Source organism: Porites lutea, chromosome 8 (assembly GCF_958299795.1).
Source record: "Porites lutea chromosome 8, jaPorLute2.1, whole genome shotgun sequence".
NCBI lineage: Eukaryota > Metazoa > Cnidaria > Anthozoa > Scleractinia > Poritidae > Porites > Porites lutea.
The window spans coordinates 30,766,279-30,785,401 of record NC_133208.1 but is presented as its reverse complement, the minus strand read 5'-3'; the positions used below and the strand labels follow the sequence as shown (position 1 = coordinate 30,785,401).

Genomic DNA, 19,123 nt, shown 5'->3' with positions numbered 1-19,123 from the left:
GGAGTTGCGTTTCTATATGGCCTATTCGACACGTGTTCCGATATTTTTGAAAATGGAGATTTTTTTCCGTTTTCTCAAATACGCGTCAACACGAACCGTATTCGAACCGTTACGCTCCGTCTACACGAAAACTATAAAATGATGGAATTACGATAGTATCCTTTAAAGGGCATTGAGCTGCAAGATTTATGACATGGTCGTATTCAAAAACCTCCGTTTTCTGCCTTCCACAAAAACACGATAAGCCGACGTGGTTAATTCACTCTTAGGACCACTTTCGAAAACCTGCGTTTTTGGTGTCCTAAAACACCTTTTACGTTTGGACCGAAGGCTAAAACGGAGGAAAACAACACCGTTTCCAAAATATCCGGACAGGTGAGGACGGGGCCTAAGAACCATATCCAAGTTCAGAAAGTGGAAGAACATTTCCTTCGTCGATTGTTTATGTCTACCAAAAAAATGTGAAATTATAGGCATTTTCACGTTGTAGTCGTACTGGGGGCAACAGTACAAAAAAGCGCGACACACGTTTATAGCGTTCAGGGCACCGTTCCTGAAAGCCCGATTAGCGTTAATTCAGGATTAAGATTTCGTTCCACTTTTTGTATTTACCTTCCTATGCATTGCTTAGAAAAACATTTTGTGTAAATCATTACTCAGGTGTCGCAGAGTAAAGGCCCATAACAGTACTTTGTGAGCGTGAGTTACATGCTCTTAGCAAGAAAAGGTGCTTAAAATTTCGCTTAACCGTGGGTTAAACTTAACCATCTTTCTAGTGCAGCTTTGTTCGGGTCTTAGGATCCCTTCTTGTTAGATAAACTTAAGCTGTACTTCACGTCCAACAACAAATCGAATTAATCCGTACAATTATTTCGCTACCTCGTTCATTCGATAAAGACAGAGTTGTTTGTGGAGCCCCCAAGCTCCCCCAAAGCATATACAAATTTGAGTAAATGGTGCCGAAAGAGACTCCTTTGTCAACTTTTCAAACGACAGTGAATAAAACTCAGTTATTATAAAAATCTACTGGTGTTAAAGTTTCCGTTGGGTAGATTGCTCAGTGGACTGACCTTTCACTAACTTGCAAAATATAAACGTAGTATTCCAGGAACGCACGTTGGATAAAATGGACATTGACGGTCGATCACCACGCGCAGCTATAATCGTCCACCAGGGTCAGTGCGCACAAGTGAAAGAAAAAATTAATAAAAAGGAAATATTGATAAATTGCCCGGTTACGAGAAGACCACGATTTAATAACCGTTTTACTTGGGAATGGTAACGACCACAAAGGCAGTCGGAACACTTAATTAAGATGCATTACCGGAAAACAAAAAAAAATCAAATTTTAATTATGACGTTTTCGAGCGTTTTTAATAGGAAACGATGGAAGCGCGACATAACGCCGTGTAGAAAAAAGAAAAAAAAAAAAAAAGAAAGAAACCAGGCAGGTGTTCGAATCATGTCGAATTCAATTCATGAGACACTGAAAAGCCCACATGCATTTGCGGTGCTTTTTGGCACTAATTTTTCCACAATCAAGAGATGCAAAGTGCTTTATCCTAATTCAAGAATTCAAGCATGTATAGAATGAATATCCTTTCGTTGAATAACACTGTAATTTTTCATACATTCATGCTCAGTGAATTTAGTTTCCTGTACTAATTCTTCGACTCATCAACACTAAATTAAGGTGTATTCAAGTGGGATGAATATTGATGAATGGGGTGATTAATCAGATAAAAACAAAACACAAAGAGCGGAGATGACTCAAGTTTATTTTGTTCCTGTGCGTCGTCATAGGCTTTCCATTTTTTACGCTTGGATCAAAATCCTTTGAATAGATGTTAACCTTTACGTCCAACATTAATTAAAAGCTTTTCTCCTTTTCATTAATGTCTCTTAGGACAAGGTCGAACTTCGAACTTTTCATGAGACTTCTGAGACCCTGTTTACATGGAGTGGGGGACCCCGGTCTAGTGGGGTTGGTTTCTATCGTTTTCACGCTCTGGGGGACACAAAACAAAAGAAACCTACCCGACTAGACCGGGTTCCCCCACTCCATGTAAACAGGGTCTGAGACGAACTACACTGGACGGATTTGATCATCAAGGAAAAAAGCATTTCTCTCCTCTGGGAACTAAACACCTTTTTCATGTAAATTCTTCGAGAAAAAATTCTATTCGCCACTTGCACATGTCCCATAATGCACCTTATTTGCCGCCCCAAATTTTGCATAACCATCGTTTTGAATTTCTCTTGGGACGGCTGTAATACCCAGGAGAAATGAACAAAATAAGGTGTATTATGGGACATGTGCAAGTGGCGAATAAGCCATTTCCGAGTTCGCCCAGGCCTATGTATCAAAAGGTTAAGTGCTCAGTCTTTGATTTGCAAATGATTTTTCATTCTCATGCAAATAAAACTCATTTCCACAAGAAAGGTTGTACACTTAGCCTCATTTTGAAGGTGAGGGTTTTTGGAACTCGGAAGTGGCCTATTGTAATGACCACCAACATGGCCGCCTTGTCACGTGGTGGCAAACCAAGAATAGCTCGATATTTGACCTTGGCCTTAGGTCCCTGAGTCACAGCATAGTTTGAATGATGTGTTCCCATTCAATAAACCCTTCCACGGTTTTTTTCTACTTTTGACACGACCAGTTGGGGAAAATCCGTCGACAACACTGGAAAGAGCACCTTAACATTAGCAAACTTGCCAAGTTTGAAAGTGACAGCGAGCGACATATAGCTCCACAAAGTTACAAAAATTTACAGAAGTTTGTATGTTAAAGGGGGCGGTAGGGGGGGGGGGGGGGGGGTTAGGGTTAGCGCTAGGGTTAGGATTAGGCGGGGGTAAGTTTGCTTCGTTAGTTTTCAACAAATCACTTTCACGCTTGGCAATATTATTAACTCAAAGGCGATCTTCCCAGTGAAGTCGACGGATCTTCCTTAACTTGTCCATTAAAAAATGGAAAAAAAGAGTGGAAAGGTCTATTAACAATACCCTATTTAACGCTACAAATGAAAACTTCTGCACATTTTTTAACCTCGATAATATTTCCCAGCATTTTTCTCATCTCGTCATATCATTCACATTTGTTATATACCTAACCCTTTGAAACAAATAGAAAAACAAAAATAAATCTCTTGCATGAACAATATAAATAAAAACCTGCTATCCTGCACAGGACATTCATAATATTCCTGAAATAAGTCCTTAAGAAGATTTCTCGATAGACTGCATAATAATAATACATACCTCACATTACATACTACCAATAAATAATAACTATTTTCATGCCAATTTAAGCTGTCCTTTCTATGATTCTTGATAATCACTAACCTAACCGAATAAAAAAATTCAACTAATCATAATATCTGCCAAATTGATATGTTGATTGATTGTGATGTGTTTTCTCATTTAACGAATTTCCTAAAATAAAACCATGTTCATTTTACATTGTGTTCCTTGCGTACATATGGAAGGTAAATTAAATACGTTTTTGCTTTTGTATCTCATTGGTAATTTAAAAGGGGTAAAGATATCGCTGAAGACTTTACTTTGTGGAGGAATGTAAGCGCAAACCCTTCCCATTTGCTAGATAGATCCTTATTGCTACGCATGATCCCTTCTTGGCCCAAGTTATTCGCCCTCTAAGGGTTCTGAAGTTGAGAATGAAGAAAAGCAACACACGCATACGCAGTTGCCTGTCATCATTGCCATCCCCAGAGAGCCTCGACATCGTTTCCTTCAGACACGTGGTCTTTGCTAACGGAGGGTCTTAAATTTACTCGTTTGTTGTAAATAAGGCCAAGTGCCTCTAGGAAGGAGGAAAGTATCATGTCGCTAATGACGGGCTCTCAACTGTATCCGCGTATGTTGCTTGTCCTCGTGATAGAGAGGAGAAGTCGTTACGTCACGTTTACATGGCAGCAAAATTTCTGGATGATAAAACCGAAAACGTCACTTAAAAGTGAGTTCGCACTGTTTCAAACTTAATCGATCTTTTTCAATTTCATTTAATTTGTCAAAAGTTGGCGAAATTCCCTGCGGTTGAATTCGAAGGGACCGTATCTAAGTTTAGAAAAAGAAAAACAACATTTTTATGTTGTGCTCACCTACTCTATAAAGCAGGGGCGTCAAATTAGGAAGTTTCATGTCGCAGTCGTGAAACCACTGCTAAGAAATGTACAAAAAAGCGTGATGCACGTGCAAAGTTGTTGTTTTGCTAATATAAACTATTTCTTTTTTTGCCGGTCTCGTTGCCGTCGCCGTCTTCGTTACTCAAGCTCCCTATTTTTGTGATACAGAAATTTTGCTACCATGGTAACGTGACGTCACACTTCTCCTCTCTATTGTCTTAAATTTATTAGAAAATAAACTCATTTTTTTCATGAATCCCATTCAAACAAACGGTTAACGTTCGTCAACACAACAACTTAACGTTTTATTAAATAATAATAATAAATAGAGTTTAAAACCAGTAGTAGAATAACCTTGCAGCTTGGGCGAACAATTTCCTCTAATCAACCCAAGCTTCAATTTGGTGCCTTTGTTTACAGGATTGCGGCAGAGATCTATTAGAAATGAGGTAACTCCTCAACGTTATTTACATCGATTTGTTAGAAAAGAACTTAACCATTTTCCTTCGAGAGAGAAAGTGTGTGGCTTGGTGACTAGTACAGAGTGTGGCTACACACGTGACAGCTACAAGCCACTCCTGTGATGCCTCGGCTCGATTAATTATTTTAAAAAACTATGACTGGTCAATCAGTGGCTATGGAAAAAAAAAAAAAACGCGGCTCATCAATCCTACGAATAGGTGCGCTGAAAACCGGCGATCATTTTTCGTATTTATAGGGGTGTAAACTGAATTTCAATAAACTCTTGAAAAACTACGTTACTTAATGGCTTCAAATCTAAGGTTGTCAATTTAAATAATCTCTTTATAATGTGCTGCTGATTTAGAAGTTAACAAGAAAAGTTATATAAAAGTGTTTAAAATTTAAAGGTGTGCTATTCTGTGCGCGTTCGTATTGTAATTAGCAATGGGCGAGGACGATAAACAAGAAATATTCTCTCAGAAGGGAAAGGGTTAAGCAGACAAAATGAATTCTGTATACCTAACTTAATATTTAACATATGTTTTCTATGAAATTTAAATACATTGCCCCACCCTCTATCCTTGAACAGCTTACTCTGTTTCCCCACCCATCCTCCCTGGCTTACTGAGGGCCTATACTGGTTACCATGGATGAATGATGCCGTTTGTCTCTGTAAGAGAAGTCAGTGTTTTCCTCCGTAAGCTGATAGGTCGACATCTGATATGGAATCCCGCTGATTGGTACTACAATCTGTTGTTGTGTAGACTCTTTCCTGTTTGTATCAATTGCACAGACAAACTTTAGTGTGAAAGCTGATAACAACAGTTAAAATCAGCGACAGATCCAGGGGAGGGGCTCGCCCCCCGCCTCCGCCTTGTTTTAGAGACCAAACTGAGGCCCGAAGGGCCGACAAAAATTTTTTTTTGACCGGGTCCCCCTTTATCTTAGCGTCTAGGTGACTTCCCCCCTCCCCCCCAACCCCCTTCCCGTTTATCTGAAGGTCTGGATCCGCCACTGAAAATGTCACACAAGATTTTGGTAGACAGGCAGAGAAGCTACGTGACCATAGTTATAGCAATAGCTTCCATGTTACTCAATCTCTAAGGTGTATGACTGGGTAAGCAAGTGTCGGCCCTGTGACTATTCCTTCGCGAAATTGGTGCCTCATGGCCATGGCGGCCGCCTTAGGCTAACAGTCGTCTCCTACGGTTTCCTTATTGCTTCAATTTCTTCCCTTCGGATACTTCATCCGAATCAGTTACTTTCATTTGTACAGTTGCGACGCGTATTATTTAAACTTGAATAAAGGTCATACAAAACTCCCATATTCCTCGTGATGGAATTAATGTTAAAATGGTCACCTCAGAAAGAAAGCTTGAACAGCTAAAACAGAGTGATAAGATGAAACGAACTGCAGCACGTACGAATGCGGAGAACGGGCGACACAGGAAAAGAACAGAGTCAGAGACATGTTTCTGCCTTTTGCTTCGCCTTTTTTCTAAGGAGAACAACCATTGAGCTAAATCTCTTTTACTTACGGAAGACTCGTCAGATTACATAAGATTTTGTGGCGTTTTAGCAAACATTTGTTAAGATTCAAATTGGCAAACCCGTCAGAGAGCAAATCGAGTAAACAAAAATGGTTACCAACCTTGTCAGCTTGTCCCATAAAGACTGCACCCACTTAGAGAACACAAATTCGGAGGCACAACCTGTTGTACAAGACCAAAAAAAAAATACATATCAAACAAAATAAAAATAAAATAAATTCGTAAAAACGTATGTGCGAACGCATAAACGTTCATCCTTCGTAGTTTAAGAAAAACTCAATGTATGTATGTATGTACTACTGTACTGTACTATAACTATTGTACCTTTAGACTTAACTGAAGTTTTACTGAGAGCTGATAAAAGATTTCCGAAAAAGTTCATGTAGCTAGATTCACCGTCACCTTTCAATATGAAACTTAAAATACCACCCTTACCTATTGAGTTATTAGCAGGTGTGCCATGGACTTAAAATGTAATACGTAGAACAAAAAAATCCTACCTTTTGATAGCCCAGGATTGGTCTGACCGATGTATATATACACTAATAACGCCACAGAAATGTTGGCAAGCGCATATCCCCAGTTTATAAGGAACATAATCAGTAGACTGGCGAAAGTCTGCAACATGAAAATACAAATATCATACTGAATATAAGTACACGACGCTGCGGACAGGTTTGCAAGTGCAAATCACCATTTACAACGGAGCATTATCAGTAGACTAACGAAGGCCTGTATTGTACAAACAAAAATATCATAATACACCAAGAGGACATAATGGGACAGAGGAACCCGATCTAGCCTTTGGGATATGCGAGTTTCACCAAAGTTATTTTAGACCAATTAATCGATTGAAATTAATCACTCTTGGTATCCGAGGAGGTCCGCAAAATTTTATTCAGTGTTGTCAAGAGAATATGATGAGAAAATATGCCCTTTTTGGTGTGTAACCATTACAATATTCTGCATTGTTTGCTTTGAGACAGTAGCTCGATGACGTTTCAAACAATCGATTAACATGTGCGGACTTCCAAGAAATTGGATTTTCGCTTAGTTATATAAAAATAATTTTAGTGAAATTCACATATCCTGGCCAACGCCCTAAGAGTTCCTTTCATGGTTCATACAGAATTTTAAGGGAAAAAAATCAGGGACTTTTCAGTAACTAAGATAATTTTTCCAAGGCCATCTTTTCCCTCTATTTTAACGTAGAATGACATGAAGACCTTTCAAATTCGTAGAAAGAGGAGGGTTTGCTTATTGCAATAGATTCCCCCAGGTAGGCACGGTTCCTTGTGTACTCCAAATAGCGGAAAATGAACTATGCCGGGAACTTTGAAATCCTATGAAACCACACTTTCATGGTCACCAAGAAAATTTGCATACTGCTGCCCTTTCAATCTTTCCTCTGCGCAAAACACTTTTTCCAGGACTTTTGTGGAAAATTCAAGGACTTTCAAGGATATGCCAAAATTTTTCAATTTTAGAGGACTTTTTAAGGACATGACGCTTTTTCAAGGACCTTTCAGGACCCGTGCAAGCCATGCTTTTCTGTTCCATCATTCTCTCTTGAATACAATAATAATATAGTTGGTAACTCGTAGCAGTCCTTAAACTCACAAACCTGAGGCCGACGGTGCCATCAATTTACCCCCCCTCTCTCTAACAGTGTTCCGTTTTAAGGGAATTTTCTAGCTACTTTAAGTTACACGGGGAGGAAAGAAGTCAAGTCGAAAGAAGGATTTGAGGTCCCATCTGGGAATGAAACTCGGAAAGTCCTCCATAGAAGGCGCTCACTAACCGACTCGGTGCTAATCCTTGTCCACTCGGTCACATTATTTTTTAAATGCGGCGTGAAAATGGAAACTCACCCCAGCCAGAGATACCCATCGGTTACACAGGTCCGAATAGAAGGAAGTTGGCTGCTTCTCTATCTCCCACTTGATTTGGTGCTCTTCGTGATAATAATCCTCGTTCTTCCGCTCTGAATTATAATGAACACAGATACAAATATTTCAGAATACGGGTGAGTTGTTAAAGAGCATACTAGGCGATTGAACCTGTAGGTTCACCTCATCATGACAGACCCATAATATCCTACACCGTTCACAGTTCTTTTAGACAGTTCACGAACACGTATGGAAATAAAAACCATGGGGAGTTTATCAACCGCTAGCCAACGGATGGTGGTTATGCACTCGCTCTCGCACGCCAAATTGGACGAAAAACAACCTTTCTCTTCCCCTAGGCCTGCCATGTACGCTGGCAGAACGAGGTGTTTGAGAGGCAGTAATTCCCTTAAAGAAATTAATCCCAGTTTCGACCTTACGGGTGCTTTCTACGCACCCAAACTCGAACAAACGTAATAGATAAGTCGACTTCATTTACTGAGGATGACGACAGCCAATTGAAAACTGGAATACGAGATCAAGGCTGCTTCTTTCGCCTCTTCCGTCTCCCGGAAGCCCTCTAACATTTTTTTTACCACAAGAAATATAGTAGGACAAAAAATTTCCCGCGCTAAACAAGCAACGCGTGCGAGGAGAGGAGAAGATCTCCGTCTCGCCTCCCTCGGGGGTAGCACTCTTTTAGTGTTCCCTCTTTCACGCGGCGATTTTAAAAAGGCACGCAATCCCTTACCTTTTTTCCTCCGGCGGGCTTCTGTACCATGATCTATTTCCACAGGTTTATCTTCTTTAATATTAACCTGGTTGCTCTCATTTTCTAAAAGCGGCGTGGAATCTCTGGTACTTTCCTCGTCTAGTTCTTCGCCTTTATCTTCAAGGTTTAGTTTTGTTTCTAGTTTTTTATTATCCATATCCAGTGGAGATGTGTTGTCTAACACTTCGTCTTTATCTAAATTTTCCTTCTCTGTGGAGTCATCTTTCTCGGTGTTGTCTAGTTGACTAAATTCCACATTTCCGAAGTCATGTTTTTCGAAAGATCCACTACCATAGCTTGTTTTCTTGCCATCACCCTAACAGAAAGTTAACAGAAAGAATTTTTTACTTAAATTCTACAATCGGCGAAAAATTACGCGAGAATTTGCTAAGAGGTCCAGATTGTTTCGTTTTCTGTACTGTAACCTATTTGAAGGCAGTGGCTTGAAAAATTCCGTCGCCGTTAGTGGCAAATTACATGAAGGTTCGCACTAAGAACGCAGCAGAGACTCTGGAATCCAGGCTTTCGGAGAAATATGTCATCATACATTAGCCACAAACTACAGTACTTATTGACAGAAAAAAATATATATGCCCCGCGAATCTTGGGTATTAGCCTGCGAGCAAGCTCTCCGGGGCGCTTTGGTGGTGGGGCGGGAAAAATGGAAGGAGAGCTTGCAACTATGTCTCTAGAATTTGAATATCTGCATCGAAAAAGTCAATGCGAAATGCTGATTGGCGGAGATGACATTAGTAATGACGTCATTACCCTTTGCACATGTTTTTCAATGTTTGTTAACATTCGAGCAAGCTATACTCTAGGACAATGAGCTCCAGTTGATGTGTATTCAAATGTACCTTAGATTCATATGATATGAGCTTAGTTTCATCTGTCTTGGTGGAGTCAGGCGGCTTATTCATACCAGCCAGTTTCTGTTGTTCTCTGATATCATAACTCATGGCCAGCTTGAAGTACGCATAGTCAATCGCAGCGTATGTTAGTAGAAATGGCATAGTAACAATAGGAGCTAAGGCGTTTAAGTTGCCAATCATGATAAAGCCCGCCGCGATTATTGCTACACATACGGAAGCCAAGTATGGTTCTTGGTTTGGGCCATGCTGAAATTAAAACCAAACAAAGTCTAACGTTACAAATGATGGTATAGACTATTGACGGTGGAAAGAGAATTAGCTAGAAAACCCATAAACCTCAATTAGCGTTCGTCCTTATAGAGGGAATTAGGAGACAATTCGGCAAGGTAAAGAATAAATTTTGTCCTCGGTGTGAATCGAACCAACACCCTCCGGGTTAGATCTACCGTTGCCCTACCGACTTAGACACGAGGCTAGACAGGAGCAAGTAGGATATTCAAGGTGGTGTCGAGTGGTCAACAGAGGTAATAGAGGGTGCATAATTCAAATTCAGACCTACACCTGATGTACCACGTAAAAATTGGCCTTACCACGCCGAGTAAGAGGAAGTTTTAGAACTTCATACTTATCACATTGACATGAAGGCAAAAGGAATATTTTATAGTTTCCGAAGTAACAGGTGTAAACTGACAATCAATTACGGACATGTGAAGATCTAGCAAGTAACAAGATGTCAAGGTTAGAGCCTTGACTGTGCCGAGACAAGAATCGTTGTTACCCACGAGCAGGGTAAAAAGCGGAAAAAAAAAATGTAGTGAATGTGGCAATTCCTGGTTTTCAGCTGACGTCACCGCCGCCAAGTTGACTTACGAAAAAAAGGTTAGTATTTTTTTGTCACCAACATGGCCTCCTTGTCACGTGGCTGCAAGCCAAGAATACGTACCCCTTTGCCTAGTGGTTTTATGATGGGCAACACATTTTCTTTGCTGATACACTGTAGGACTCTTGGGGCTCCATATTGCGCTCCAAGGCAGGAAGAGAGAGAGGAGATGTACAATCCAAACAAGAACAGAACACCGACCAAGGAAACCTTGGATGCGATCATGTAATCTGCGAGTAGTGCATGTCGACTACAAACCGCTCCCAACAGCAAGGCAAAGAGAATATACAACATTCCACTGTAAACAAAAAAAATATATATTGGTAAATATGTAGCTGACATAAGTGTACATGCAAGGGCATACCACGTAAACAAGGTAAAATGCGGTGATAGTAATATCAATAGTTACCAAAAGTATCTCTTGCCCTAAGTAACTGGGCGCGGCACAGAGTCTGCGTAACAGGCCGGTAGGTAAGACCTTAATGTGCTTAGAGCGGTTTTCACTTGACTGTCGAAAGTAATTGAGGAATTGGTTTGGTGTTGGTTTTACTACGCCCTTTGGGTGGCTAGTGTATTTGCTTTGGTTTTGGTTTTACGACAGTCAAGTGAAAACCGCTCTAATTCGCAAGAAATTGGAGGCTATTTAACGTGGCAGCGTTTGTGCTCAAAATCTGACCGAAATGAACTCACGATACAACTACTCAAGCAAAATTTCCTCTTCCCTAGCAGTTATTTGTTTGAACTAGATTCCATTCAATTTGTGAATTTTGACTTTTGACACAGCTTTTCAGGTAGTCATGCAAATGCGCAATGGGGTTCAAAAGTCTAAGTGAGACTAGCCTGCAAGCAGGCTCACTTGTGTAAGGTTGCGGAAAACTTTGGCGGCGAAGCCACTAGCGGGCGCCGAGTAAAAGTGAGCAAACCAAGCGGGCTATTGATTTTTGAATACTCTGCGTTCGCTGTTTATGATGAACGCAGCTATCTAATTGCTCAAAAGTGACAGGTCTCGAAAGACTACATAATTATGACAAAAAAGCAAGACCCAAGAACACTAGGTATGTAAAACTATAAAACATTCATGCATCAAACTTAATGACTTAAAACGTCGGTAGGCCTGCACGAACTGACTATCACTGTCTCTATGTAGTGTGCTTTGAGATACATTATATATTTGGGGAAAGGAAAAACAAACCCTGCCACATGTCTGACAGACCTGAATCCCAGGGCGGCCAGTGTCCCAGCAGGAATGTTACTTGACGGATCTTTCAAGTCACCACTCATGTTGATTCCAGCCAACACTCCTGTGGCACTTGGAAAGAACACGCCAAACACACTAAAGAAATTTTGATCGTCAGAGAACTTGGGTGGTGAATTCTTCTCCATATTTTCTGCACTGTAGCCAGTGAAGCCAGCAGCTACAAACAAAAACATTGGCAGTGAATATGATGCAAATAAAATCTAAATAAATTTGTACTCACTGCATGCAACCTCCATAGGGACGAGGTCTCACTGCATGTCCTTTTTTGTTTTTCTAGTACTAGGAAAGTGCCTCTTTTCTGCACCATATACAGAAGCTGGGTGGCTGGTGAGCCATCAAATTTCAGAAATTCCCAGCCCAAATGACGAGTACATGAATTACATGAATTACTAATTGTAATTACTATTACAAGTAATTTTTTTTAGTTTCATGTTAAAAGATAGGAGTTCGCAAGTGACTCCTGTTAAGACTGTGCTCTACGAAAAAGTGGAGGGAGCCTACTGCTGTAAACTCTGAAATCCAAGGTGCCCAGCCTAAAAATGATTTTTGTCAAAAACCTAAGATTTCCTATTTGCCCAAGAGCAAAAGTTATGTAGTCTGTGTACAGACGCCCCCTCCCCTCAGAAAAAATTGGGGAGAAGGACGTCATCCCTCTCCAGGATTTTTTCCTGAGGGGAGGGTGGGGGGGGGGGGGGGGCGGCACCTGTAGACAGACTATAGTTATGCACTGAGGGACAGTGATGCTCGATTGCCAGCTGCTATTTGGGAAATGAGTCAGCAGTCCAAAGACTCAAGAAATTAGTCAGAGTGGAGATTGAGCTTATGGGCTACTGGGCACTGCTAGAGTAAAGCCCTGAGGCTATTATTATACTGTACGTATACTGTCCAATGCATAGCAGCAAGTCAGCCCTTAATCACATCAGTTCTTGTGCTCAGTTTGTTAATTTGCTTGTTTTTCAATGAAAAATAGAGGTATGTATAATGGACTAAGACTTTCTAATCTCTGAAGTAAAAATTAGCTGGACTGTAACTTTGTTATAATAATTTTACACTAAAAAAGTGCATATTTTCACTTACAATAGTCTGTGTGTGCAAAAGTGCCAACCAGGAAATCCAGCACAGAAAGCATCAGAATCGCAAGCAGAAGAAGCTGAAGTTTAACAACCCATTTGACACCAGCAAGGACAACAACCAATAAGATAAGAGCTGTAATAAGGCCAATAACTCGCACTGCCCAAGGGCTATCCCAGCCTGTCGTCTCTGCCATGGACTCTCCAAATCCAGTAGAGAATAATGAAATACTGACAGCCTGATAAAATTCATTAAATTATCACGTGTTGAGTTTCTGTATACAATTCACATACATATATTTAACTCCGGGATGCTTACATGTACAAGTGCCGTGGGGGAACAAGAAATTCTGATATAGGAAATCCAAATGATTTGGGACATTCTGTCAGCCACTCAGTCCTTAGAGTTGATGTACACTAATTATAACCTGGGGCCTGTTTCTCAAAAGACCAGGAAATTTTCCGGGCCCGAAGGAAAATTTTGAAATCAAAACCTGCTGAATAGTGCTAACACAGTTCCTATCACACAAACCAGCCAATTCTGCTTTGTTAACTAATAGTTTTATTGCATCATTTTCAAAATTATTGAAACTTTGATCACGAATGGTAACATGGCAAACACAAAACAGATTTCCGAGCCCGAAACATTCCCAGGTCTTTCGAGAAACAGGCCCCTGATCTTTCTTGACTCTTCGGCTGATTTAGCTGCACTTGGTCTATCTTTAACATGGTTATAAATTTAACTGCTGTCAATGTTTATGCACAAGACTTCTAATTGGATGGTTTGAGTAAAACTTATGGTAAGCACCCTGTATCAATTAAATGGACTGCATGTTTTTTTTAAACTGATGGGGAGTGATGAGAGGTGGGTGTATTTGCAGGTATCATGACTGCATGAATACATCAAAATGTAATTTTTTGTCCACTCTACTCTAGCTTGTGATTACACACCCTTTCTCATTGTTCCTACCTAAAGAGAAATCACCGACATACTTTCTATAGGCAGGACAGGTGACAGCCCTCAGGCAACTGGACAACTGTGCACTTGTAAGGTACATGTACAATGTATATGTATATGTACATAGCATTTTCTTTACCCGTGTCCTGCATACCTGACCCATAAAAATCACTAAAGATGCAAAATTATCAATATTATTATGCAAAGACTGACCTCATCTGTATGGTTTTATCAATGGTTGTGATGCCTATGTAAACACCCACACAGCTCCTCTGCTCATATCTTATCCAACAAAATTAATCATTCACTGTATAAGAGATTTCTTATATTAATCACTTACCATTCCAAATATATAAAGTATTCCTACTGTGCCTCCGCTTCGCTGGCCCAGAACATGTGCCAGCAGAAAATATACCCCTCCACTCTCAACATGGGTTCTCTCACAGATGCCGATAGCAGAGAGGGCAGGAGCCAGTGCAACCAGAAGAGTAAGGACAATAATCAGTAGAGATAAACCGATACCAGCATTTCCCTACAATTAAAAGAAGAAAGAAACAACTTAGAACAGTTCTGTCATTTTACTTACCTGCCCAAAAAAAAACTTTTGAAATTTAATTGTCTGCACTAGTGCAGGGCTCAAAAAAGCCCTTCCAGTAGTCTGGGACAAGCAGAATTTTTTGCTGGGAGAGTAACTTTTAAAGTCTACTTGCCCTGAATGGGCAAGGGTCCAAGCAAATCATCCCCTAAAAAATTAGCACTGACGACAAGCAAGAAGTGGCCCTGTGCAGAGCAAGCAAAATGTGAGAGCAGAAATTATTCAATATTTTTTTAAGCCCTGCAGAGTAAGATGCACTTTTGAAAACAGACTCGGCAGATATTAGATTAATTTGAAGCATTATAGAAAGCAATGAATAAAGAAAATTAAAGAGGATGAGCAGAGCAAAGTTTAATAAGAGATGCAGAAGTAAAATTAATTTTACTGTCTGCATGCACGCATACACCTTTACCTGTTCTATGTACATTAAAACATGAAACAAAATTAAAATAATATAATAATAAAAAAATAAAAGTGAGGCCTTACAAAACCTCTCTCCTTCCTTGCAAAGCTGTTCATTTGAGAAAGAAATGCAAAAACTACAAAACTTTTTTAAGTCTGATCATTTTATACTCAAAGCAAAGGATTTACACCTGTATCAACTACATGCATGCATCAGAAAAAAAATAATAAACATATAAATGAATAAAAATACACATACCACCACCCATCCTGTCCGCAGAAATATAACAACTCCAAAAATGTTCAGCATGCAACTTGTAAATACACCTGAAAATAAGGATAAAGTTGCTTTCAGTTAATTTAAGCAAACATTTTTTTGGAATGTTTAGTTGGTACAGTTTGAACCATAAAAAAATCATAAGGAAACTCCCCCTCCCCCAATAACTGCCCGTACTATCATAAAAGTACTCTCCCCAAACTTACCATCCCACGTTCCAAAAAGCACTGGCTCCCTCACGAAGAAGTTTGCCTTCCACCATGGTTTATCTGATACCTGATCTCCCTAAGGTTACAGAGAACAAACAAACATATCACCAAATAAACCAAAAAAAACAAGATATCAATGGGCCATTTTACCATTAGGGGCCATATATGGCGTCATTTTACTACTACTACTACCAGAATCCTACAGTGTTTTGCTTCCTTGCACAAATAATTTTAGGGCTTTTGTTATTTAAGCCTCGCTGGGATTACCAAATTTGCTTTTCTGTAAATTTATATGAAAAAAAAAAGGAAATGAATTCTGGTCTTAGTAGTAAAAAGACGTCATCATGCAAATGGCATATTGTTCGCATATGACAAAATTGAACATTTGACTTTGCATGATTTTTTCAACCCAAACAATTAAATCATCTGAACTTTGGTTTGTATTGGTGATCAATGGCTAAAACATGCCTTGTTCAAAGTGTGGAGGGGTGGCTACAGGTTCAAAGCCTCTTCAGGACAAATATTTATTTTTTTCAATAGTCATTTAATATTTATTCTGTGCCATTTGCTATTACAAGTATAAAGAAAAATGCATGGAATACATTACTATATTGTAAATATACCCGATATTGAAATTTATATCAAGGTTATATTAAAAATAAAGCACTGAACGTGTATAATATTATTTCAATCACAAACAAAACCAACTATGCTACCGAAATACTGGCTGAGGCATCGTAATAACAAATAAACTTAATGTAATTAAACTCTTATTTCTTGCGCCCGTGATCCGTGAAATACTTGTTTCCAATAGATTTGCATTTTTGCGACACGCATCGTAAATTTAATGTTCGGAGTTTTTAAACTAAAGTTCTTCTGATGAAGTTTAAGGGAAAAACGAAGTGAATATTCCTCGCACAGCCAACCCGTGTTTCTAAGTGCTGTGGTGCTGTGGCTTCTACATTCTCAAATAATTTCATTTTTTGTTCAACATCAATCGCGGACAAAATGTGGTTTTGCGCCATTTCCTTATTTACTGACAACCGCGGAAGCATGAAAATTTTCTCGTTTAAAAATTTTGATAATTTCTTTTATAAAGTAATCGTTACGATAATAAGAGAACAAACTATTTTTTTCAGGTACAAATCAAAATATGTGGGACATTTCACATGTGAATCAAATAAGCCATCATGGGCAGCTGTAGTCCGGCAACCACACACAAGCTCATGACCCAGGTTAATAGAAAATAAGTTTAGACGTACAAAACCAGACACGTACAGAGTGAAAACTCTTTTAACTACTCGATTTACTCAATTCCTTGATTGAATTTTCCTTAAAATTTAACGACTTAGTTGCTTTTCTATACATACACACGAGCCCTGGGTGAAATCGACAAAGTGATAATCTTTCGAACGAGAAAGCGATCGAGAACAATCGCGATATCGACTCGAGTCGCGAGTAGAAATACACAAGTCACTTTCAAAATCACTTAGGGTTAAAATTTGCATTTGGCATTTTTTTACCTGTTCTTCGTCAAAAAGGTCTTTAACATTAGGATTTCCACTGGCTGTGCTTCCACTGGCAGTTAAACTTGACGGATCGTGATTATTCGATCGCGGTGGAGAGCTTTGACCGACGGGGTCTAAACCAAACCTGCTCCAGTCTACATTTCCTTTGCCGTTTTCGGTCATCTCGTCGACTCTTTTGAAGCTTCACCCTTCAAAAGCTCAAGCTTGGAAAAATTCAGAAGACTTAGCCGGCCCATGAAAGAAAAAGCTTCGCTAAGAATGTAGAGAAAATCATTGGAACACCCGCCTCAAAACATCTTCCACAACACATCCGTGGCGGTAAATTATGAATATTCATGCACCGACAGTTGTCCACCTTTGACAGCCAATCATGTGTTGTCAATAGCGACCGCAAATTTATGCAAAAAGAGCGCCCTCTATTTTCTGCGTCTTTCTATTATATCTGCGACGAGTCTCATAGAAGTCTCCGGTAAACTTGAAAATGTGAGGGTGAAGATATCTTACTGTTCGGGAGAAAAATAATATTGGAGAATTATTTACCCGTTCAAACCTTAACTACAGCCCAATATATATGAATGCTGTCAATAAATGGCTTACTAATGGGACATTAGTTGATTGTTAAACCCTCTAAAACAACGTGAATTTAGAGAGCGAGGGTCCTGTGACTGATTCAATAGCTAGAGTTACAAGCAAGGAATGGACTTTAAAAAAATCTATTAAGAGTAAGTTAGATATTTTCAGCTTCAATCATGGGTGTTTAAATAAAAATTCTCAAGAATATTGATGGACGGGGATAATTTATGGTCAAGAGAGAGCTTAAGCAAAAACGTTTTTGAGCGACGCTCGTGAACCGGAAGCGGGCTTTTTGCATCATTGGGCAGTGGTTTTACCAGAATGTTCAGCAAATCGTACTTATAAGAGGAAGGACACTTAACAGTACAATTATGGTAGCGTTTAGGCATGTTAAATGGGAGAAGGCCCCACTTCCGGTTGACGTAGGTCGTTCAAAAGCGTCTTTGCTTAAGTTTCCTAATGACCAGCACATCGGCCTGAGATCATGCCCACACCCTATTCACACACACACACACAAACTAAGATTTAAAAACCTATGATTACTGGTAAACGTTCAGTGTTCTACGTTCTAAACAACAGCAAAAATAATATAAGAGATGGGAAAAGCAAGAGAGGTGAGGTGAAGTGATTGTCACTAACGCCTTAAGATTTTACGGATATTGTAATGTCTAGAAGATTATAGTGCAGCCCGAGCTCTTAGGGCCTGGATAGATAACTGATACATACTTGGCCAGATTGGCTCTTCAAAGGTTAGCATGAGTTGCAGCCAGACTTGTCACTTGCGACGTTGGTACCGAACGTCATACAGTCTGTATCGGGGGTTCAGGAACGAACCAGAAAAATTCAGTCCTTCGAGTAGCCTGCTCTAGCGCTCACATGGTAGGAACTGCGCAGACAAGATACGGGGAGAGGTGGGAGATGTCCATTCTTTCGGGGCTATCCTCTCCATTATTCCCTCCCTCTCCTAAGACCTAAAACATGCCATCAGTCGAGCGAAAACCTGGCAGGCAGAGCGGACTGCCAGAGCAACACTGATCCCGAGGGACTACCAATAGTATAGTCGAGTACGTAAGCCAAGCAGACTCGCCCAAGAGACTGGCCCGTGCGACGAACCCGAGGGATTACTAATACTCAAGTGGGCAAGTAGAGGAGACGCCGGAACCACGGTCACAAGGGACTGACGAGGGGACTGCCTATATAGAGAGCGTTTTTCACATGACGTCACAGCGGCCATATTGGTGTTCCAAAACAATGAAATGACGGCAATGTTGGTGTTTCAAACAAATCCTCTGGGAGTTCAACTCTTTTCTTATGTAAACGCTTTGTTTTGTCCTAATAAATTTGCATAGGTGCTGGTCACGTGAGTAAAAACGCTCTATAGTACAGGACGAAGACGACTTTTAAAGGGACAAGTTCACGGTTTAGCGCACGCTCGTTAAGTAAAATGCTGTTTTTCTGCTGGGACATGCTGTTTCGTCTATGAAAGCAATATGATCATGTCATAATGTTGTCAAAGAACCAATCTACACAGTCACTTGATCAACTTAGGTGCAAATAGCTGTAAATTAATCAAACATGGAATAAAACCTTCGGGTCAACAATAAATTCAACGTTGGTAGTGTTGGCATAATCCACTAATTTTTCTGCCATTTTAGTACTCCTCCATCCCACTTCAGGTTACT

At 39.9% G+C, this 19,123-nt stretch overlaps 1 protein-coding gene across 4 annotated transcripts; it reads right to left on the bottom strand.

Annotated features, from left to right (window-relative positions):
• Positions 1-1,761: 1,761 nt before the first annotated feature.
• Positions 1,762-17,204, bottom strand: LOC140945852 (solute carrier family 12 member 8-like). Of its 4 annotated transcripts, none has more exons than XM_073394902.1 (14): positions 16,863-17,204; positions 15,337-15,415; positions 15,113-15,180; positions 14,197-14,388; positions 12,906-13,137; positions 11,784-11,985; positions 10,634-10,868; positions 9,676-9,936; positions 8,798-9,134; positions 8,029-8,141; positions 6,658-6,775; positions 6,259-6,319; positions 5,253-5,379; positions 1,762-4,580 (listed from the first exon to the last, which is right to left on the bottom strand). In XM_073394902.1, exons 1-14 carry the CDS (start codon positions 17,028-17,030, stop codon positions 4,560-4,562), a joined length of 2,214 nt encoding a protein of 737 aa, XP_073251003.1. In that variant the 5' UTR covers positions 17,031-17,204; the 3' UTR covers positions 1,762-4,559. The 4 variants fall into 4 exon arrangements, with proteins under 4 accessions (XP_073251003.1, XP_073251001.1, XP_073251002.1 ...); XM_073394900.1 differs by having other exon boundaries at positions 5,180-5,379; positions 16,863-17,203; XM_073394901.1 differs by having other exon boundaries at positions 5,202-5,379; positions 16,863-17,203.
• Between the last annotated feature and the right edge of the window lie 1,919 nt (positions 17,205-19,123).

Excerpts from the sequence above, each read along its gene's own strand:
- LOC140945852 (XM_073394899.1), bottom strand. The coding sequence starts at position 17,030 with ATGACCGAAAACGGCAAAGGAAATGTAGACTGGAGCAGGTTTGGTTTA. Across the intron at positions 10,869-11,783 it reads CTGGCCGCCCTGGGATTCAG|TGGAATGTTGTATATTCTCT; the intron begins GTCTGTCAGACA and ends TTTTGTTTACAG. Across the intron at positions 9,937-10,633 it reads TAAAACCACTAGGCAAAGGG|CATGGCCCAAACCAAGAACC; the intron begins GTACGTATTCTT and ends TTTTAATTTCAG.